This window comes from Vombatus ursinus, unplaced genomic scaffold (assembly GCF_900497805.2).
Source record: "Vombatus ursinus unplaced genomic scaffold, bare-nosed wombat genome assembly UNPS02010284.1, whole genome shotgun sequence".
Classification (NCBI taxonomy): Eukaryota; Metazoa; Chordata; class Mammalia; order Diprotodontia; family Vombatidae; genus Vombatus; species Vombatus ursinus.
The window spans coordinates 65,711-89,491 of NW_020950062.1; the positions used below are offsets into that span (position 1 = coordinate 65,711).

At 37.4% G+C, this 23,781-nt stretch overlaps 1 protein-coding gene across 3 annotated transcripts in view; it reads right to left on the minus strand.

Moving 5' to 3' along the window:
* Positions 1-23,501, minus strand: part of FAM91A1 (family with sequence similarity 91 member A1) — a 59,472-nt gene extending 35,971 nt beyond the window's left edge. Inside the window, exons 1-4 of one of the 3 annotated variants that reach the window (XM_027854006.1) lie at positions 23,399-23,501; positions 12,309-12,393; positions 10,765-10,916; positions 9,426-9,483 (exon numbers count right to left, since the gene is read on the minus strand). In XM_027854006.1, the coding sequence (XP_027709807.1) occupies positions 9,426-9,483; positions 10,765-10,916; positions 12,309-12,393; positions 23,399-23,470 (367 nt within the window). In that variant the 5' untranslated portion in view covers positions 23,471-23,501. Of the gene's footprint in view, positions 1-9,425; positions 9,484-10,185; positions 10,263-10,764; positions 10,917-12,308; positions 12,394-13,343; positions 13,704-23,398 lie in introns of those variants that run through there. The other 2 variants (XM_027854007.1, XM_027854008.1) reach the window with 2 other exon arrangements.
* Between the last annotated feature and the right edge of the window lie 280 nt (positions 23,502-23,781).

Below are 23,781 nucleotides of genomic sequence, written 5' to 3' on the forward strand. Positions count from 1 at the left end.
AGCCTCAGTTTCCTCATCTGTAAAATAGGGATAATAATACTCACACTACCTACCTCAAGAGTTATTGTGAGGATCACACAAGATAAAGGGTTTGGTAAATCCTAAAGTGCCATATAAATATAAGTTATCACTTATAATTATCATCATGATTCATCTCGTTCTCATCTTTTACAATGGAATTCAGAGAGATATGAAACAAGCCACTGGTCTGCTATTATTCTTTCACAGTTTTTGTTCCATGACCTATTACACAAGTGGACAAAATAACCATCTCTTGTAACTGAATAAAGGTATTAGGATATATAAATTCATCTTTGGGTTCACTGAAAGCATCTTTGGGACAACTCTAATAGGAGACAGGAAGATGGGGATAACATGTACCTCATTTCATTCCTATTTCGTCTTGATTTCTTCCACTAGATCTCTATATTTTGAAAATTTTCCATTCCTTGTAGCTTGGAGATTATGAGTATTTGGTACAGTGATGTCTACTAAAAAATACCGTTCATAAATTTTTGTTGGACCATGTAAGGAACGTGAATCTTAGTGTGTGTAAAGTGGGTTTTCTTCCCAGGATCCATAGCCATAACAATCTCTACCTCCCAGATGTTAGATATGAGTTCTCACGATGATGGTTCAAAACAGTTTCTACTGCACAGTTGCGGTAGATATAGGGGTGAAGTGATGTAAAATTATGAGGCTATTGCTGGCAATATGCCTTCTTTGTCTGTTGCCCTATAAAGCAAGTGGGCACTGGTCAATGACTGGGGACCCCCAAAGGAGTGAATGTGCAGGCTGAATGCTGTGCATGCCTTGATCGGCCCCCATCAAGGCTTGGAAGGGGGAATCTGTGTGTTTGCCTCAACAGGCCCCCACTGAGGCTTGAGGGGATTTAGAGGAGTGCGCAAGTTGTGCTGATCTCGATTGACCCCATCAAGACAAGGAGTAGTTGCCCCCCCCCTTCACACTGGCCCCTTCGAGAAGAATTGTTAGGGAATGCTGTAGTAGTTGGAGCTCCCATTATCAGCAAACTCCCTTTGAGAATACTAGACTGGAATAAAGTAAGCTTATTTAACCCCTTATTATGACTCCATTCTTGTCTTCCTATCTGACTGGATCAAAAGCAAACCTGCTGCTGAGAGAGGTGCTAGAAGCCCTCCTGTGTCTCCTTCCTAAGAAATGGCATAGTCAGTGTGTTTACTTGTCCAACAGACCATGCTAACTGTGGGGAAAAGTTTTGTCTGTGATAATCACAATCATCACAATCATCATCATCATCATCATCATCATTTTATTAAGTTGGGAATAAAGTAACCTGGGTTCTAGGTGACCTGGGTTCTGCTCTTGGGTCTATCATTAATTATCTGTTAAATCTTGGGCAAATCTAATCTTTTAGAGAGTTCATTCTAATCACAGCAAAATGAGAGCAACAGACTAGTTGACCTTAAAATCCCTTCTAATACTAGAAAAAGTAACCACAAGGTGTTAAGAATATTTCTATGGAAAGTACCTCTGTCTTGATTCTATCCCTGCCCCCCTCCCCCCCCAAGGACCTTGCTGCATCAAATACTCCCTATTCTTTTCATCTTCAGTCTCTGCTCTTCCTATCCTGAACCTTTTCCCACTGACAAAAAAACTACTCATCTCCCCTATCCTAAAAACAAATAAAATTCTTCCCCTCAACCAGGAGACCCTCAAATTTTCATTCTTATCTCTCCCTTCACTGCTAAACTTTTGAAAACAAGTAATGTTCACTTGTTGCTTACACTTCCTCACTATTCCATTTATCTCCATCTAAAGTAGGAGTTCTTACCTTGGGGCCCACGGACCCTAAAGGGGTCTGTGCACTGATTTTTTAGGGGGGGAAGGGTGTCTGTGGACTTGGATCAAAAGTTATATTTTTATTTCATTATAGTTGGTTTCCTCTGAAAATCTTATGCCTTTTATTTTATGCATTTAAAAACATTATTCTGTACTACTATGCTATAAGAAATGATGAGCAGCTAAATCACTACTGATTAGAGAAACGCAAATCAAAACAACTCTGAGGTACCACATCACACCTATCAGACTGGCTAACATGACAAAACAGGAAAATTATAAACGTTGGAGAAGATGTGGGAAACTTGGAACACTAGTGCATTGTTGGTGGAGTTGTGAACTTATCCAACCATCAATTGGGGAATGGCTGAATAAGTTGTGGTATATGAATGTAATGGAATACTGTTGTGCTACAAGAAATGATGAGCAGGGGGACTTCAGAAAAACCTGGAAAGACTTATATGAACTGATGCAGAGTAAAGTGAGCAGAACCAGGAGAACACTGTACACAGTAACAGACACATTACGCGATAACTAATTTTCATAGACTTGGCTCTTTTGAGCAATGCAAGGATCTAAGACAACTCCAAAACACTCATGATGGAAAACGCTATCCACATCCAGAGAAAGAACTATGGAGTCGAATGTAGACTGAAGCATTCTATTTGATCTCTCTTCTTCTTTTGTTGTTTTGTTTTGTTTCCTCTTTCTCATGGTTCCTCCCATTGGTTCTAATACTTCTTTACAATATGACTAATGAGAAAATGTCTAATATGAATGTATATGTAGAGCCTATATCAGAATGCACATCATCTTGGGGAGGGGGAAAGGGAGGGAGTTCTTCTTCCATGAACCCTTGCTTGATTTCCAGCTAAAAGCTCTGCAGCTTCAAGTTTTCTGACAGCACTTTTTTCTGCATCTCTTCTGTGTCCCAGACTAATGGAACTGTCATTATTTTCCTCAGAATATCACAAGGTCCTTGAGAGCAAAGCATTGTGTTTATCTTCATATTCTCATCACTTATTAAAGTGCCTTGCATATAGTGGTTGTTTAATAAAAGTTTGCTGAACTGAACTAAAAGATAAGCATATTCAGATCACATGTGAAGCTCAGTGCTGTGTTCAGTTATAGTAACCACATCTTAGATAGGGCAAAGATAAGCTGGAAAATGTCCAGAGGAGAGTGGGTAGTAAGGGAATGCTATATAAGGATCAACTGAAGACTAGGAATGTTTAGTTTTAGAGGAAAGAAAAAGAAGATTGAGGGGAGACATGACAGACAGGATAGATACCTGAAGGGTTGGCACTTAGAAGATTTACATTTATTCTGTTTCGTCCCCAAAGGCAAAACTAGAACAAAGTGGCAAATTTATGACTCATATAAGGAAAATCTGCTAACAATCAGAACTAGCCAAAAGTAGAATGGGCTACCTTATAAGAAAAGCCAGGTATGTTTTAAAGGGAGTTCGTGGGACCCAGCTATACTACTACCACTAACCTACTGACCCCACGCTGCCCCTCCCCCAACCACCCCAAAAGAAGAACAAGAAGATGGACAACTAACCAAGCAAGGGAGGAATCTGATGCAACACCACCTACTTCCTACCCCCCACTCCAACTCCAGGAAAGCAAGCAAGAGTCACTAAAGTCTTACACCCGTCGCCCTTGGCTGGCAACAATAACCTTGACATTATTAGCTTTACTTTTTATCTATCACTCACTATGACCCCTTTAGCTAACAATTTCACACCAGAGGTTTCTCTGGCCCTATCTCTGGGTGAAGCAATGTCTGGCTACCTAGGAGAAAACCATCCCCAACGCTCACTTTCTATTCTTTTACCCCTATCTTCCTCAAACTTAAGCCCACAACCACCTCTAATCTCTTTCATTGTGCCCTCTGGAACCGTCATTCCATAGTGAACAAATTTCCTTTCTTCCCAGACCTTTCTCTCATGCTCCTTCCCTTTGTAGCAATCACTGAGACCTGGCTCCACGCCACCCCAGTTACACTAAATCCCTAACCCTCTTCTCTACCATTGGCTGTACTGCACCTTCACCCACACCTCTGGACACACTTGTACTGGAAGGGTAGCCAGAAAACAGTATACCTCACTGGCAATTCCAGAAACACCATCACTCAGGAACCTCTCCTCCCTTTTAGATTCACAATCTAAATTTATGTCTATCCAGATTATGGGTGATCTTCTAATCCTCAAGTCCTTCTTCCTCCTTTCTCATTGTGTTTAGCATCTGGCTCTATCTTCCCCAGAAAATTACAACCTGAATAATAATCATCATCATCATCATATTTCACACACATACACAATTCCACTGTTAATCACCTCCCTTCCTAGATACTCTCTCATCCTATTTTTTTCTCAGTATTCTTTGTTGGATTACCACCCAGATCATGCCCCTAACTGTGGGTGCTCTCCCTAAGACTCTTCTCTAGGCCTTTTTCCTCTAAATTTTCTTTCCTGGTGACCTCATCAGCTCCCATGGGTTTAATTATCACCTCTATGCAGATGATTCAGAACTATAAATCCAGCCACAGTCTCTCTTCAAGATAAACATCACGAGCTTTTTCAATTAGTTCCCATAGGAGAGGAATTCCAATCCATTCACTATCTCGGCAGTCCTTCTCCAGACATAGTCTAGCTTAGGAGTGGTGAACCTGTGGCCTCAAGGCCACATATGGCCTTCTGGGTCCCTGGGTGAGGCCTTTTGACTGAGTCCAAGTTTTACCTTTTATTAAAGGGATTTGTTCTGCAAAGTTTGGATTCAGTCAAAGGGCCACACTTGAGGACCTATGGGGCAACATGTGACCTCAAGGCCACAGGTTCCCCACCTCTGAGTCTAACTTATCAATGTCCTGCCTATACTGTGAAATCCAAGACTGACCACAATACTCTAGATGTAGTCTGATCAAGATAAGAATAGAGCAGAACCTTACTTCAGGACATTATGCCTCTCTTAATATAGCCTAATATCAAATTAGCTTTTTGGGTTGTCATATTATACTGCTAACTCATCTTGAAACTGTAAACTAATAAATTCCCCATATCTTTTCACACGAAGAAATGCCTAGCCATTCTCCCATCTTGTACTTATGAAGTTGATTTTTTGGACCCACATTATGACTTTACATTTACCGCTGTTATATTTCATCTTTTTAGGTTTGGTCTATCACTGTAATTTGGTCTATTCATCTGTTAAGATCATTTTGGATATTTTGGGTATCATTTGGATATCATCCAATCTGCTAACCACCCAAGTCTAGTTTTGTGTTATCTGCAATATAAGCATATTATCTTTGCCCAACTCACTAATAAAAATGCTGAACATTATAGAGTCAAGAGACAGATTCCTGGGGTGCTCCACCAGAAAGCTTTCTCCAGGTTGAAACTGACCCATTAATACCTACTCTTCGAGTCCAGTCATTCAATCATTTACAAATCTAATTAAGTTGAATTAACTTGATATCATCTATCCTTCATCTCTCCATCTGGGGTATAATGACAGAATGAGAGACTGTAAAATGCTTTTCTGGAATCGGGATAAAGCCTTCCCGTAGCATTCCCTCAATTTACCAGTCTAATAAGTTCCCTATACAAGCCCTTTCTTTTCTTTTTGAAGTCCTATTTGTCACTGCTTTCTTTTCTATTGCCAAGGATTAAAAGTTTTCCTCATTTGTGGATGACTAATTCCTTTTTTGCATTCATATCTCAGAGAGTAAGTACAAAAATAAGGAAATTCATTTACATTTTAGATGAAAAGCTGATTCACACTAGCTTGGACTAGCATGGGAACTTGATGGCAGTGACTATGTGGGATAAAGGGGGGAGGGAGAGAGACATACAGCTGCTGCCAAGATAAAGAAGAGAAATGACCCTACTCCCAGTCCTAGTCAGGGTAGAATTCCAGAGAAAGAGAAACATTCCCAATTACTGTGTTCCATTTCTCATCATGGAGAGATGGCACACCTGCCTACACTGCAGTCTCGAGCACTTAATTCCCAAAACACCACAATCATCCAGAGCAAGAGTTTCAAAGCAGAGCACATATTCCCTTATTGCCACATACCAGGCACATCAACAAAGCTGCCTTTGAAATATTTCTTAAACTGTCACATTTCCTTCTCAGGACATATCACAGATTTCCCATTAAAATGTTTTAAACGTTAGCCTACTAATACCTACTTAAAATATAATGTAATGAAATCATACTACTATTAATATTACTAGTGTTCCCTTATTCTAAATTCCCCTTTTGTATTCAGGGCACCACCATCCTTCTAGTCATCCAAGTTCACCAAACTTCAGCATCATCCTTGACTATTTACTCACCTTTACCTGAGTCTTCCCCTATCAAATCAGTTGCCAAGTCTTGTCAATTCAAAGTCACATCTCTAGCACATCTCTCAATTTACACAGCTTCCACACTAATTCAAACACTCATCACCTCTCACTTCAACAACTGCAACAGTTGCCTAATTGATCTGCTTCTTGCCTCTCTCTTCTACAATCCATTCCCCAGTTTGATGTACTAAAAGCACAGATCTGACCATTTCAATTCCATAATAAAGAAGTCTCCCCCACATGGACTCAATATTTCTATGAAACTGGCCTACTTACTATGCCACATCTCTGATATTCCACCTCCCACCTCCAGGCCCTTGCACAGACTGTCCTCTGTCCACTGCCTGTAATGCTCTCTCTTCATCTGTCTTTAGAATTACACTTTCCTTTCATGGCTCAGCTTAAATGCTACCTCTTATACAAGGTCTTTCTGGATTGCCCCAGTTGTTAATATTCTACCTCTTCCCAAAAATTACTCCATTTATTTTGTATTTACTTTGCATTTACTTACTAGTCTTCATGCTTCCTCTGAGAAGACTGAAACTCTTTGAGGGCAGGGATGGTTTTGTTTTTGTCTTTAATGCCTAAGTTCTTAGCACTGCCTGGCACAGAACAGGCATTTGGTAATTATTTGTTAAACTGAATTCTAGCGTTATTAGTACAATATAATGTTAGTGCTGTTGTTCACCTACAGTACGGATTTGTGTTTAGGTCTTCAATTCAATTCAGTAGTCATTTATTAAGTACTTACTTGAATATAGTGAATTGTGCCAGGCACAAAAAGTTCAGGTAAAAAAGTCCCTGTTCTCATGGCACTTAAGGTTTTGTAGATAACTATGGCATGTAGACAAATAGGTATTTATAACACATGATAACCAAGAATCTTGCATTTATTTATCTCTAGACATTATATATACTTAGACATGTAAAAATGCATGCAAGAATAATTTGTATATACTGCACTTAGCAGAGCCTGGCACATAGCAGGCACTTAATGTTTACTGATTGACTGATTGTGTGTAACCCTCTAATATAATGTGAACTCCTTGTAGACAAGACCTATTTCTATCTATATTCCTAACACCTAACACACTCCTTTAAACATAGTAGAAAATTAATAATGTTTGCTGAATTGAAGAACTAAACACAGTATCTGATGGGAGACTAAGATTTCACAAAACATTTCACAAAGACTAATGCTTCCAGAGAAACGCAACTAGGATGGTGTGGGGACTGGATAGGTATGGAGTCCGTGTTCTATGAATCAACTGAGGGAATAGGGGATATTCACCTCAGAAAACACATACAGGGGGCACAATTGCTTTCTTAAAATATCTGAAAGGTCTACACTTGTTCTGGCCCCACGGTACAGAACAAGGTACAACTGGAGAAGCAGAATCACAGAATTTAAAAGTCAGAAGGGACCTCAGTGACCACACAGTCCAACCCATACAGGAAACAATCGACTATCTCTGACAAGACAGATTTAGAGCGATACATGGAGGGAAATCCAAACAATTAGGACTCGAATGAGCTGCTTTAGGAGAAAAGACTTCTCACTATTGGAGATTTTCAAGGAGAAGCTGGACGACCACTTTCTGGCAATGTCGTAAGAAAGATTATTGGGTAGGTATGGGTTCGACTAAATGACTCCTGAGGAAAATCCTTTTGATTCTGTTACCTAAAATCCTCTGCCTCCTTCTAATCCTCTATTTATCTTTACCATGTTTGTCTAGATTTGTGAATCTTCTTTAGGGAGTGACTTTTTTTGATACAAAGCATATATAAATGATATTTTCAGATTCTCGACCAATGGAAACCAGTTTTATAAATTATCTCTCCCTTCAGACAAAATCTAATATTTTACTTTGTGTGCTTTTGAACTTAGGTAAAAAGTTTTCCCTAGAAACAGTAAACAATATCTTAATTTTTATTTGTATTCTTAAAAAAACAAGAATTACCATGCCTTTTTAAAATAATTAAGAAAGAATCTGAAATCCAATGTTAAGTTTCATTTTATATACATATTTTTTTCTAAATGGACTTATTTCAACATTCCCCCTTAATGAAAATGTAGTTTTACTTTTAAATTATATTAGTAAAACCATAACAACAGAAACTGGATTAATTATATGTTATTACAAAATGAATCATAGTTTTTCTCACTGATTATATGTCCTTTTTAAAAAAAAAGAAAAACCTTGCTTATATTTTGTTTTTGTGTCAGTAGATGGAAAGTCTATCCAAAACACAGATAGTCGCTTCTCCTTGCAAATGTATTAGTCAAATTTTTTTAAAAAGACCCTCATTCAATACACAACACAATTATTTCACCTCATTTATTTAACAGTTAGAAATTTAAAGCAAAATATTTAAATAAAGAATCACATCTATTCAATTTCTAAATTATCAGCACTTAACCCATTTATATACTGTTCTTTCAGCTAATTGTTAAAGAATTTCTCATGTCACTCTATAGCACTAGAAATTTAGGGGTTCCCCAACAACTAGGCACAATGCCTAGAACCTCATAGGGTCATAAAAAACGTTTCCTAGATTAAATGAAACACTGATAAAATAAGAAACGCTAATCCCAAAATGGCTTTTTACTTATTCTGGAGATCATTCTTTTGGCTGATTCTCAAACTACTCTAAATTCACTAAATATTAAAAGGGACACTAAGCTCAAATAAAATGTTCTTGGAAGATGAGTCTATTTGTACAGGTAAAACAGAATCAGCATGTTATACACTTACAGAACTCCCAAGAACATAATATATTTTATGTGATATAGACATATCTAGATATAGAAATATATAGATAAATGTATCACTACTTGATAGCTATCACACTCTTAGAAAAAAGAAATCAAGAGAGTTACACTATATCCTGACAATACATCAAAATTAGATTTTTAAAAAACACATAAATAAACAACCCAATCTAATGGTCTCACTAATGCCATTCAAACTTCCAGAAAAAAGCAGATTCCTTCTAGAAATAAATAATTATTTCCCCTTTCATCCAGTCTAATTTCTCTTTTTCTTTGGTGATTAGATGAAGTACCGAACCTCAAAGGAACCAATTAATACAATTCACACATATCCTATTATTATGAAAAATCAATACCGCCAACTGGTCTACAATGTTTCAAATTAAACAAATAAAGTAATTCAAGATAGTGTCATAAAAGATACATACATCGGTGCATTACTTTGTTGAACATAATTGAATGAATAATACTCACAGTCAGCAGCAGTAAAATTGGGCAATGAATCATAGCTTTTTTCACTGTTCATTATGTCCTTTTAAAAAGAAAACAATATATTCTATAAAGATTTTCAGGTAACTTTGCTTAGGCAAATAACATGATTTTTAATGTACATTATTTTTGGTTATGGTACAAAAAAATTGTTACAAGTGTAACATCATAGTTTAGTAATCTATAGCATATGACACCCAGTCCCAATTCAAAATATTAAGAAATGTGACTTGGGGCAGCTAGGTGGCGCAGTGGATAGAGCACTGGCCCTGAAGTCAGAAGAACCTGAGTTCAAATCCGGCCTCAGACCAAACACTTGACACTCACTAGCTATGTGACCCTGGGCAAGTCACTTAACCCCAATTGCCTAAAAAAAGAAAAAAAGAAAAAAAAAAAGAAATGTGACTTTCTCCCATTTTATGAGTTCCAAACAGTTATATTTCCTCTGCTCTGTGGAGACAGTAGATGAAATAACTAGCAAAAAATTAAGCTCAAGACCCCAGCCCCTTCAATTATCATACATCCAAATCTAGAGTTCTTCCATAAGAGAAAATTAAACAATGGCCCCTCTAATGAAAAGCCCAGTACACCAGTCAGCAGCAGACCAGAGAACAGGGGTTAACAGATGTTAGCCAAGAACTGAGTCCTTCAATGTTCTCTGTTCTTTTATGTGTAAGTCAAAAATGGGTTGATATCAACATCCTAAATCAGCCAACTATAAAAAGTTTCCCCATTATTTAGTTACCTGGATAAATGTGGAAGTAAGACCCATTTCCTATATAGTAGCTACAAACCAAAGGAGCCAATAGTTTAGTGAACATTCTGCAATGGAAAAAATAGAATTGGGCTGGTTTGGGATAACTGATCTAAAGTTTCTTTGGTCCAAAGGTACTATCAAATAGCAATTATTAAGACAAAGGATTAAGAATGAAGACCCCAAAAAGCATGTTTCTTTATTCTTCCATTGATTTAGTGCAATGTATTGGGTTATTTAAACCATGTACATAGTCAGCAATTAGATAGTTATCTACTTTATTAAGGTTCATTAACCTTAACATTTAAAAATTACTAAGAACCTCAAATATTAAGAAATTACAGTTTAAAACACTCAATTTTAGAAGCAAAAAAAAAATCTTACAACTCATTTTGTTTAACTGATTAACAAATAATTACAATGGCACAAAAGAGGCATAAGTGTGCATGTGCACACATGTGCAAAGACTAGCATCATCCACAATTCTGTCTTTGACTTGTGGTTGACAAGAAGTCTTTCCTATATAAGAGTTTATCCATTCTTAATTATAACTACAACGCTGAAACTCACCTCCATAATTCCAGTATAATAAGAAAATGGTGTTATCCTCAAGCCCTTTACCATAATATCTGATAAATGGTAGGGGTACAACATGAGATGTTCTCGACTGTATTTTAACAATTCCTCATAGTATTTGCGTTCATCCTTCTTGATATGCTTAACTGGTTAAAAGAAGTAAAACAAATCAGTAATTCTTCACTGTTGGTGCTTCTTATTATTTAAATCTGCACATCAATAATAGAAAATAAAATTCAAACAATAAAAGAATAAAACAGAAAACTAGAAAAAATGGGAGGAACCAAATGAGAAAACAAAATTGCAGAGACAGAAATAATGGAGAAATGTTTTCCCTTTTCATCTAAGAAAACCAAAGGAATTTTCATGATACTACAAGAAACAATTCTTCAGAAAAAATAACTAAAATAACAAAGTTTTTCTGTACCTGAAGTCACTGAACTTTGGAATAAGACTTTATTTTATCTAGGCTCAGAAGAGTAATTTGATAGGACATGACTCCAAAAAGCTAAATAAGGCAAGGCTGCATTAGATGTGTTGTATAATATTAATTAATGCCATTTTTTTTCTTGCAAAAGCTGCTACATTTAAACCAGCAGAAAACTGAAAGATAGCTAAACTAAATGCCAACTTAGAGCAGAAACAAGTAAGTAATAGCCTGGGTTTTTTAATTTATGCGGCCTTCAGACCCTGACAGGATACTTTTAAAAGCAAGTTAACTCTGAAATGCCATGCCTGAAACAACCATTAAAAAATTTAGAGAGAAGAAAATAGCCAATAATAAAATAAAATGATAAATCTATCATTTCAGGATTTAAAGTAAATATAAGAAAAACCACAAGAAACTAGGAACATTATGAATATAATATCTAAACACTGTTTCTAGTTATTATAAAAAGTACTTGTCATTAAAGTTATATATCTGAAACAGTTACTAAGGTAATAACTGTCATCTAGAAGGTAAAAATAATAAAAATTCGTGTACTCCTGACCTACAAAACAAAGAGGGAAAGATTTGAATTGAGAGATTAAGTCATTACTAGTAACCTAAACAGTGTTCTACTGTAATTTTCAGTGAAATCACAAAGAAAATATGGTAGCCATTAATGTACTACATTTGAGTTACTTTTTTTAATTGATAAGCTTATATGGGACAATGCAAATATGTGTGTGTGTGTGTGTGTGTGTGTCTATTAATTTCCATGATGCAAAGTTTTCAGTGAGGTTTTGGTTTGTTTTTTTAATCTGGAACTATGATTTCACTGGTTTAGTAACTTCTGGGAGAGAAATTCCCTCTACCAGTGCAGATCAGCACAGCAACCACATGGTCTGAAAGAGTTGCTTGGGGCACAGAAAATAACTCGTCCAGGGTCAGAAATAGTTCTGAAATCAGGTCTTCCCAATAGTTAGGCTGGCTTTCTATCAACTACCTCATGCTGCCTGTAACATAAAGTACACACTGAAAAACTGTGGAAAATTGATTCAAATTAAAAATCAGTATCAGTACTATGCATCTGAACAACAAAATATCTACTTACCTAAGTTACTTCTGTATCGTAACTGATTTCTGATACTATAGAGCACAACTTGCTTTTCATATTCTCTCTGTGAATTTCCAAGACCCTAGAAAATAATGATACAAATTTAAAGTATTTTCAAAAATATGAGTATGCAAATTTAAACTTCTCAAAATTCATATCTAATTTCATTTTATCTCATTTAACTTCTAACACTAGAAATAAAGAAGACTTTTTGTCGCTATTATTCAATCGTTTCAGTCATGTCTGACTCTCTGTGACCTCATTTGAGGTTTTCTTGGCAAAGATACTTTGGTGGTTTGCCTTTTTTTCTCTAGTTCATTTTACAGATGAGAAAACTGAGGTAAACAGAGTTAACGACTTGTCCAGGGTCACACAGCTAGTAAGTATCTGCGGTTGGATGCTAATTCAAGTCTTCTTGACTCCAGACCCAGCGCTCTATCTGGTGTACCACTCAGCTGCCAACTTTTAACACACACACACACACACACACACACACACACACACACACACACACACGGAGAGAGAAAACACCTTCCTAGAACACTATCTTCTAAAACATATAATACAGTATTAAGACAGTTCTGTCTTATATTTCAAGGTTTGTTTACTAGAAATATCCAAAGTATCTCATTTTAATATTCACCTAAAATACAGTGGCTTAGAATAAACAAGCAGACAGTCTGATGGTAAGAATAGTATATTTAACAGAGAATTTGCTTTTATTTTAAAAGAACTAATCTCCTACTAATTTGACTTAATATGAAAAAGTCTTTATGTATATACATATATAATACAAAATATAATTTTTAATTTTATCTTTAGTTCAGTTAAGGTAATCATGGATATGCACCTATAAAAAGGATCAACAATTTGCTTTGGACTAAGAACTAGTAATAAATAGTCTGGAGGGAGCTGGAGGGCAGGGGAAGCAGTATATTGCCAAAGAACAAACATAAGTTCCCAAGTTTTAGTTCATACAGCCCAAGTCCCAAACTCTACTAATAACTCACACATTATCATGGTCAATCTTACCCTTCAATTTGACGGAGGCACCAACTGTTCTGCACTCCTTCAAATTTCTTGCATCCATACTTCAATACTTCTGTGTCTTCACTCAAATTCTCTTCCTTTCCTTCTGCCCAGTTTCAAAAGAAGACTCTCCTCTTGCCAAAGCAAATCTATCTGTCCCCTTGATTCCATTCTCTCCACTCTGACTGACTCTCTCTTCACCTCTCTCTATTCCTCCCTTCTCTTTTCCTCTCTCTCCTCCTCTCCCCTCTTCCCACACACACTTTGCCAAGCTTATTGAAAGAGTAGGATATCCTCACTATTCTCATTATATCATTAATGTACTGCATGGTGAGTTAATCTTTTTTAAAAATTGATAAGATCATATGGCATAATGCAAATGTACATACATGCATATTAATTTCCATGCTACAAAGTTCTGAGTGGGTTTTTGGTTTGGTTTTTTTTTTTTTAATCTCAGCTTCCTACAATCTACCTTATTTTCCTACCGAATTACTAAAACTGACCTATTAAAAGTCAGTCACTCACCAATGGCCTCCTAATTGAAAAAAATCCATCTTTCTGAGTACTTAACCAGCTCCTTGACTTCTGACATCATGGATTACTCCTTCCTTCTGATACACATTTTTACCTTGGATTCCCAGATAATATATTTTCTTAGTTTTCAATAGTCAGTCAATAAACATTTACTAAGTACCTACTATGTGCCAGTCATCGTACTGAGCACTAGTGACACAAAGAAAGGCAAAAAAAGTGTCTTGCTCTCAAGGAGCTCACAGTCTAATGGAGGGAGACAACATGCAAGATACAGACAAGATAAATTGGTGATAATCAACAGTGAGAAGGCATCAGAAATACAGGGGATCAGGAAAGGCTTCCCCCAGAATGTGGGATTTTAGCTGGGCCTGGAAGGAACCCAGGAAGTCAGAAGGCAAAGATGAGGAGGGACAGCATTTCAGTCATGAGAGAAAGCCAGTGAAAATGCCAAGAGTTGATAAATGGAGTATCTTGTGTGAGGAATGTCAAGGAGGCCAGGAGGAGGTTATGAAAAAAGGACTTTGAATGCTAAACAGATGACTTTATATTTGATTCTGGGGACACTAGGGAGCTAATGATATTAACTGAGTGAGGGAGAGGGGAGAAAGGTTGACATGGTCAGACTCACGCTTTAGAAAAATCACTGACATCTGAGTAGAAAATGGCCTGGAGTAGAGGGATCTTTGGCAGGGAGACAAACCAGTAGGCTATTGTAACAGTCTAGGCACGAGGTGACGAAGGCCTGCTTCTCTAACTTTTCCTTCAGTAACACCTCCTCCAGCTTTTACATTGTCATTTTCCAAGACTTCCAATGTCACCAATATCTATCTCTGGCCCTAATTTGTCTGAGCTCTAAACCTGTATTCCTACTCCCCAGGAAACATCTCCAAAAGATGTCAACTCACTGATACCTAAAGTTTAACATGTTCAAAACAAGATTTACGCTTTCACCACAAACCTGTTCTTCCTGAATATATACATTACTGCCTTTCCAGGCTCCACTTATGATTCTCTGGACTTTCGATACCATGCCACAGAAGCCTCCTCACCCCTGGACTTCTCATACCAGAAGTATGCTCTACCCCTTGATTAGCTAGTTTCTCCCAGATTTTCCATTTCAAGGAAAGTATCCAGATCAGCCATGTCTTCATAACTCTCCAGGCTCCACTCCTGACTCTAGAATTTCTCTACCATGTCCTTCCTCATTAGAATATAAGCTCCTTGAGGGCAAGAACTGTCTTTCCGCTTGTATTTGTATTCCCAGTAATTAGCACTGTGCCTGGCACATAGTAAACACTTAATAAATGCTTACTTACTTGATTGCTAGTCACATCTGTCTTTTATAAACTTAATACATTTGTGAGAATCCTCTTCTGAGAGCCTTCAAAGCTGAATTTTGTTCCACTACATCAAATGCTTTCTTAAAAAAAAAAAACATAAACATGGCAGGATCTTTAATTCTTACAATGCTGTATCAAACTGTAAGAAAGATATGGTTTGCTTTTTAGAGGGATGGAAGGGGAAACAAAAGCCTATCTTTTCTTTTATTTTCATCAAAAATACTCTCCAGGTATGACAACAAGCATAAGGATTGCCTTTTTGTGTTTGTTTAGTAAAAGCACAACTGATGCTCTTTTCTATTCTTCTGGAATGTTCCCTTCTCTGAGATACCTTGAAAAAAAATCTATCTCTGAGTACCTTTAGAATTGTATTGTTCCTGAAATGTTATATACCCAGACACTCTTCTTGCCTTCATTTTCTTAACAAAATAATTCAACAAATGCTGCTGACTTTTTCCTATTTCACATATTCCCTTGACTAGACTTTTTTCGACTACATTGCCTATTCCATATCTCGCCTCCCATACCTCTTTAGGTATGTCATGCCTCTTCTACCCAACTGTCCAATTCTAAACACTAAGTACTTCTTAGTTCTTCTATGCTTTCTTCTGTTGGAAGCAATTGTTTTTTTAAAGGACACAATGTTAATTCTATTCTCTCACCACATTTCTCATTTCTTAGAAACACAGAGATTTGGTTTAAGTGAGGCACATAAACTGGAGTCATAGTCTATTCAATTGCAAGTGAATTGTTGGTGAATGAGTTATAGAAATAGCAAGAAGTTTCTTTGTGTATCTGGAGACACTATGGTTGGATTCCATTCAAAGCACTCAGACGAACTGTTGTTTCTTTTGGAACCCACTGGGGATTTCGACGGATAGAACTCTGAAATGAAGACCAAAGATGAGCAACATAAATTTATATTGCCGCCTCTTTCTCATGTTAAGTAGAAATATGATTGGGTGGAAGACAGAGAGAAGAAACTTAGAAAAGGCTGTTTTAGAAATTCACCCCATTTTTTCCTTTGAGTCTGTGTCTTCTTTCACAATATGATTAATATGGTAATATATTTTGCATGATTGAACATGTATAACCTATATCATATTGCTTACTCTGTCAGGAAGAGGGGAGGTGAAGAAGGGAGAGAGAATTTGGAACTTAACATTTTTTTTAAATGAAAGTTAAAAATTGTCTTTACATGTAACTGGAGAAAAAATATTATTGAAAAAAGAAAAAAAGAATTTCACCTTAGGTTCTATTCTACCTCTAAACTTTATGAATGCCAATCATCCAGACTAGAAACCTTGGTATCATTTTCCTCTTCTACAAACTCAAATCCAATCAGCTGCAAAGTCAGGATTACTCTTGGGCATTTTCACTCGGGCATTTTCACCCGCACACTTCCATACTTGGAATGTTCTCCCTCATCTCTGCCTCATACCTTCCTCCAAATCCCAGCAAAAATCTCACCTTCTACAGGAAATCTTACTTGATCCCCTTTAATTCTAGTGCCTTTCCTCTACTAATTTATTTACAATTTATCCTGTCTATATTTTGTCTGTACATACTTGTTTGCATGTTATCTCCCATCTTTTGCCTTTGTATCTCCAGCACTTAGCATAGTGCTTGTCATATAGTAGGTGCTCAATATTTCCTGACTGCCTGACACCCTACTCCAGTCTACCCAATATCCTTCCAAGGTAATTTTTCTATCATATAGAATTAATCATATTCCTGAACAGTATAATATAAACATGCAGAAGTGGGTAAAATGGAATGTCTTAATATAGTTTGGAAGAAAGACGGAATTAAAATAGATGAAATGTCCCCAACTAAATTACTTCCAAAGCAATCTAGTGCTCATTGTTTATCAAGACCTGGCCAACATGATAATGCTCTGGTCACAGTATACAGGCCTTGTCTGACATCTGGACTGTTTATACTGCTGATGTATCTTCTAAACCAGGGTATCTGCTTTTGTAGCCTTCCAAGGCATTATTTATCTCTGTCCAAAAAAATGTAAAATCCTAAGTTCTTGTTGAAGAGAAACAAAAACATATAGTAGTAGTGCTATATTTCTCCACTCTTTCTTGACTAAACACCTTGGGAAAGCCATTTATAATCAGTTCCTCCATTTCCTTTCCTTTCATTCTCTTCTGAATTCTCTGCAGTGTGGCCTCCAACTTCATCATTCAAGTTACCAATGATCTCTTAATTGCCCAGTCATCATCCTTCTTGACCTCTCTGCAGTCTATGACACTATCAATCAGCCCCTTCTCCTTGATACTTTCTTCTAAGTCTTTATGACACTGTTCTTTCCTGGTTTTTTACCTGACTGTTCCTTCTTAATCCCAGTACCCACTAGTTAGTGTCTACTAATGGCACATGGTCCCCAAGGCTCTGTTCTGGCTCTCCTCTCTATTACCTCAATACTATTTTGTTTGGTGATTTCATCAGTTCCCATGGATTAACTTATCGTCTCTATGCAGATAATTCTCAGATGTCTTCATCTTGTCCTATCCTCTCTCAGGACATCTCCAACTGGATGTCTCATAAACAACTTAAACACACCATGTCCAAAACTGAATCATTATCTTTCCCCAAAAACCACTTCCTTCTTCCTAATTTTCCCATTAATATTGAGAGTATGACCATCCTAGTCACCTAGGTTCAAAATCTAAGTGTCATCCTTTACTCCTCATTCTTACTACCCATATCCAGTCAATGGCCACGTCCTGTCATTTCTACCTTCAGAATATCTCTCATATACGGGCCCTCATTACCTCATGCCTGGGTTATTTCCTGCCAGTTCATTTTCTTGCCTTATATCTCTCTCCACTACAATCCATCCTCCACTCACCTGTCAAAGTGATCTTCTTAAAGTATAAGTCCGACCATGTCATTCCCTACTCAATAAACTCCAGTGGCTCCCTATCACCTCTATAACCAAATATAAAATCCTCAGGCTTTTAAAGCCCTTCATACTCTGGTCCCTTCCTACCTTTCAAGTCTTTTTACACCTTACACACTCCTGCACACTATTCAATTCAGTGACACTGGCTTCCTTGACGTTTCTTAACCCCAAAACCATACGTTTTCACTGGCTGTTCCTCATGTCTGAAATGCTCTCCTTCTTCATCTTCACCTCCGGGCTTCCTTCAAATCTCAGGTAAAGTCCCATCTTCTAAAAGCAGCCTTCCCAGTCCTCCTTAATCTTAGTGCCTTCCTTCTGAGATTATCTCCAATTTATCCTGTACATAGCTTGACTGTACATAACTGTTTCCATGTTGTCTACTCCATTAGCTTGTGAGCTCCTTGAGAGTAAGGACTATTTTTTTGCCTTTCTTTGTATTCCCCAATGCTTAGCATAGTGTTGTTCATAGCAGACACCTAGTCAATGCTTGCTGACTTGACCTGACTAGTGAAAAAATATGATATAAACTTAAAACAAATAAAATTGTAATTTGAGACAATCGTACTTAAGTTTTTATGGGAGCTATTTCTTTGAGGGATACACAGAAAGTAAGATTCCATTCTCTATCTACAAGAAGTTTACAATCTAGTTGAGAGGATGATACATACACAAATAATTATAACATTAATGACACAGTATGCCAAATGCTGGCATACTTTCAGGATTCAGGTAGAGTCAAATACATATTTTTAAAAATGAGTCAAAAACTGTTACTAAGTGTACCTTCAGTATATTTTAAATCCAAAAGTTTAGTTTTCATTAAAACAAAGAACCAATAACATTGCCTAACTAATGTCAATCAATAAATATTTGGGGCACACTCATAAGCTTTTGTTGTGACTACAGCCTGCTTTCTAACTGCTGTATAAGGTATCATCAGCACACTATAGGATGAATCCATGTGCTCAGAGCAGAATATATATATATATATACACACACACGTATATATATATATGTTTGAACATTTTAGTAGGTATCATTTCTTGTGCTTAATCTGTTTGCCTTTTCAAATGCCAAGGAACCTGGCCTTACCTGTTACTGCCAAAGTTAATCATCATAAGGGAAGAGAGAAGATGGGACTAACACTTTGAGTCACATTTGATTTTGTGGGCATTCATGTAATATTAAGTGGAATTTTAGAAAAGGAACATTGGGGCAACCAATCTTTTCATCCTCATACCTAGAGTAGTACAGTTTCTTTTACAAGTAAACCATCAGGCAAAGCCTTGCCAAGATATACATATATATACTACATACAGCAAACTACATACACCTTATTCCATTAGTTATGTTGTTTTTAAAAGATTATTCATCAGCAAAACTTGTTACAAGGGAACAACTATAGCATTCATCATATGTAACCAAGGATATAAGCAGATGTTATAGAGATTTAAGAAAAATCAATCCATGATTCTGTGCTAAGACTTTAAAAAGGATTGCCTCTAGTCCCAGGGACAAGATGTTGCTGCTAAAATCTTAGTATCTTCCAAGAACTAATTCTTGTTCTCTCATAAAATTAAATCCCTTCAGAAATAATTACATAATTTACTCCTGCATATATTTATGTGTATATAGATATAAAAAGACAGAGATAAAGCTAAAACTATCAATGCTCTCTATCCACCTTTCCAAATATTTCATTCTTGGAAACTCTGAAGTAGAATATACAAACTATTTCACCTCACACATAGGAACTAGCAAAAATATCAAAAGATAGAATAGTCAGTAAAAGGGTTGTAAAAAGAGAGAAACAAATATGTTAATATACTGTGAATTGGTTCAACCAATTTAGAATTATGCTTAGAATGTGGTGAAAATGTCCATATCATTTAACCCAGTGACCCCACTGATGGGCATATACCCCAAGAAAGAAGGTCAGTGATTTAAAAAAAGAAAAGTTCCAGACAGACCAAAATATTTGTAGCAATGTTTTTTATAGAAACAAGGAATCAGAGAGTAAATGGCCCATAAAGTGCATAATAGCTAAATAAATGGTGGCACACAAATTTAATAGAATATTACTACACTGTAAGAAATGAAAATTACCAAAAAGCAAGGACTTAAAATGACATATGTGATGATAAGCAGAAAGAACAAAAACAAAATAATCACAACTGAAAGCTGTGAAATTGTAACGGCCAAGCTTGACCTCCCTTCCTTCCTTACAGATAATGAAGCTAAAGTTTATATATACCAAAGTATTTTTAGTAGCAAAGAACAAGGTAGTAGATGCCGGTAAAGAGGGGTATAATATGGAACATAGCATATGTCACACTTGGTTGATGTGTTCTTTAGCTTTGGCATAACTGTCTTTCTCCTTTTTTATCCTTTGTTATAAAATATGGGTCTCTGGAAATAGGAGATAGGATATATTAATAAATGTAAGTACCATAAAAACAAAAGATAGCAACAAAAATTTTTAAGGAAAATATAAAACATACTTTTCATAATAAAAAAGACACTGCTGTTGCTTACATTAGAAATAATGCTTAATAAAATGTATAAGTGTGCTTGCTATTGTGCTGGCCATTAAGTGGCTAAAGGATCCTGATCAGCTAATAAATACATAAAGTTCAAAATTATATTAACAATTAGTCAAATGTGTGTGGGGAGGGGTAGTAATAGTGATTAAAAAAAGAAAAAAGAAATGAGTATCAATGAAGCATTTTTAAAATAGAGAGAAGGAAATTCAGAAAGGGACATAAACAAGCAGGGCAATGCTATACTGCCATATCATATAAATATATATATATATGTGCATATATATGCATGTATGTATACATATATACATGTATGTATATTTTAAAGATGTAAGTAAATAGATTAACAGTTTCATGTAAAATCTTTTTCTGGACTTCTTTTTATATGGAAATATCCATGTTTATCAAAGATTTTCTAGGGATACTCCCTCCCAACCCTATGTAAAAAAAACTGATGATACTAGGGCTGGAGTTAGGGAGTTCCAGAGGCAGAGTGGAGAAGGTAAAGAAATATTACTTTAGTAGAGAAGTAAAAAATGCTGGTTGGCAGCACTAAGAAACTAAGAAGGGCAAAAGACTTAAAGGAAATGGGCTAACAGTTACAAATGATTGGGGTGCTTCAGATTGTGGTGGTTAGGCTCAGATAAACTTTTAAAACTATACTTAGAATCATAACTTTAGAGCTGAAAGAGATCTCAGAGGACATCTACTCCACACACCTCATTTTACTAACAGGGAAACTGAGGCCCAAGGAGGTTAAGTGACTTGCCCAAGGTCACACAGGTGGCAGGTAGTCAGTCAAAGGTGATATCTAAACCACTGAAACAAGGTCCACTGAAACATGGGCTGGTCTTCCTTCCATCATAATATACTGCCTCTATTTAAAAATTAAGATCAAGAATGTAACTGTTGGACTTTGTTTCATCGATGCAGACCTCATGTTTAAAACCTTAAAAACAGACTAAAGTTAATCTACCTACACACAAATACAAATGTTTTATCCTGAATTTTCCCTCAATTTCATGATGTGTTTTAGACAAAATTTAAAATGAAATAACTGAAATAAGAATCCTATAATGATGATCTCTTCCCCTCCTTTCAACTATATATAGTTTTTAAAGTCTTAAAAAAATGGACCAAATAACATTATAAAATTGGTTTTAAAACAAATTTTAATAGTTTATCTCATATTGGTGAATAGTGTTTTCTTCACATAATTAAATTCTTCAAAGTACTACAGTAATGTATGAAAAATCATCATTAGTCCCTTTCCCAGTAATTTAAATTACTGACAGCTCTACTGTATTGGTAAAATGTTAAAGATGCTACCGTGTAGCTCCACAATTTCATCTAAGAAATTTGTGCAGGAGGATTTTGCAACATTTTCTCTATGTGGCTAAATTTAGATTCAGTTTAAATTTTACCAATTGCTTTAAAGCCTTTCTTACAAAAAAGCATATGCAATTCCACCTTTTTTTCCAATCTAAATTAAGCACTCAATTTTGCCACCATTATTCATGTTCAAAGTAACACATATTCAACATTCATCTTCCCTCCATCACAGAGAAGAGAAATAGGAATAAAATAACTGGTGGTTCTCCCAGAAGTTCATATGGAGGAAAGAGGACCAACTATAGAGTCAAAGACCTGGGTTCAAGTCGATTTCTAACACTATCTGTGAATCCTTGGGCAAGGTACTTCACCTCTCTTGGCTTCAGTTTCTCGTAAAATGAAGGCTATGAACTAGATTGACCGTGAAGTCCATTCAGAGCTATAGATCTATGATATATATGCATGTATATGTAAATATACATATATCTCCCTAAATAGATGATCCTATATCCTATACTATATTTAGTGACAAACACTTAAAAGGAGTGTCAACCCAAGGGGTTTAACATAACAGATTATGTTAACAGACAACCAATCAGACCAGACATGAAATTTCCACGGGCTTTTTCATTTCACACACTCCAATATTCCACCATCACTTTTATGCCAGGTTACACAAATCTGACAATAGAAAACCTATCACCTTTTCAGGTGCAGGGCAAGCACAACCTCTTCAGGAGAAAAGCCAACTTCTGATATTCCTGAGATTAAGGGGAAACGCCATGCATGTAATTATTCCCCTGGCTGGATGGTTTTCCTAATCAGAAGCATCTCTTCTCAACACGGTGCTTCACATGACACACCTGCTGACCTTTCCTGCACAAGCCCTCCCCTTTAACTCTAATGTTTTCCCTCGGATTCCCCCAATTTACCCTTTATGTGTTTTGTTTGTACATAAGGTTGCTCGCACGTTTTCTCCCCCATTATTAAACTGTGAACTCCTTGGGGAGGGGGACTGTTTTCACCCATCCCCGGGACTTAGTGCCTGAAACACGGCAAGCGTACAATAAATGCTTAATGCATTTATTATGCAAGCCACAGACTGCTATTTACATAGCACTGAAATGCTGGCCTCAGAACAGGGGGTTGGGGTGGCATCCCAGCCCAAACCGTCCGAAAACCCAATTCTGGGAGCGCGCCTACCTGACGACGTCTTCTCAGGGAACGGGGACTCGGGGAAGCGAGGGAGAGGAGGGTCACTCCGATCAGGCACAGGGAATGGACTGGACGGCGGAGCCCGGAGAGCCACGCAGACTCCGGACCCCGACGCTCGGGGCTCGCTCTGCCCAAGGCGCCCCCTCCTCCTCCCGCCCCGGCCGGTTCCGGCCGCCTCACCTGTCGGACGTTGGCCGGCAGCTTGCTCCAGGGGTAGTTGTGGCGGATGTGGAACTCCACGTCGATGTTCATGGTGCCGGGCGCCGACGGGCTGACAGGCGGACGGGCGCGAGGCGGCGGCGCCTCCCTCCTCGTCCTCCTCACGGCCTGGCCGGGGTTGCCTGAGGGAGGCTCCGCGGCTCACAGCGCCGCAGGGCAAGGCCGCTCCATGCCTCGGGCTCCCGGGGCCGAGGGGACCGAGACCTTGGCCACCCTGTGGGACAAGGAAAGGGTGAGGGGGGCGTAGGGGCGCGTACGTCGCGACGGTTCCAAGTTTCTTCCTAGTTTCGACCTGCCGGAAGCGGCCTACGACCACACGTCACTTCCGCCTGCGGCGGCAAGGG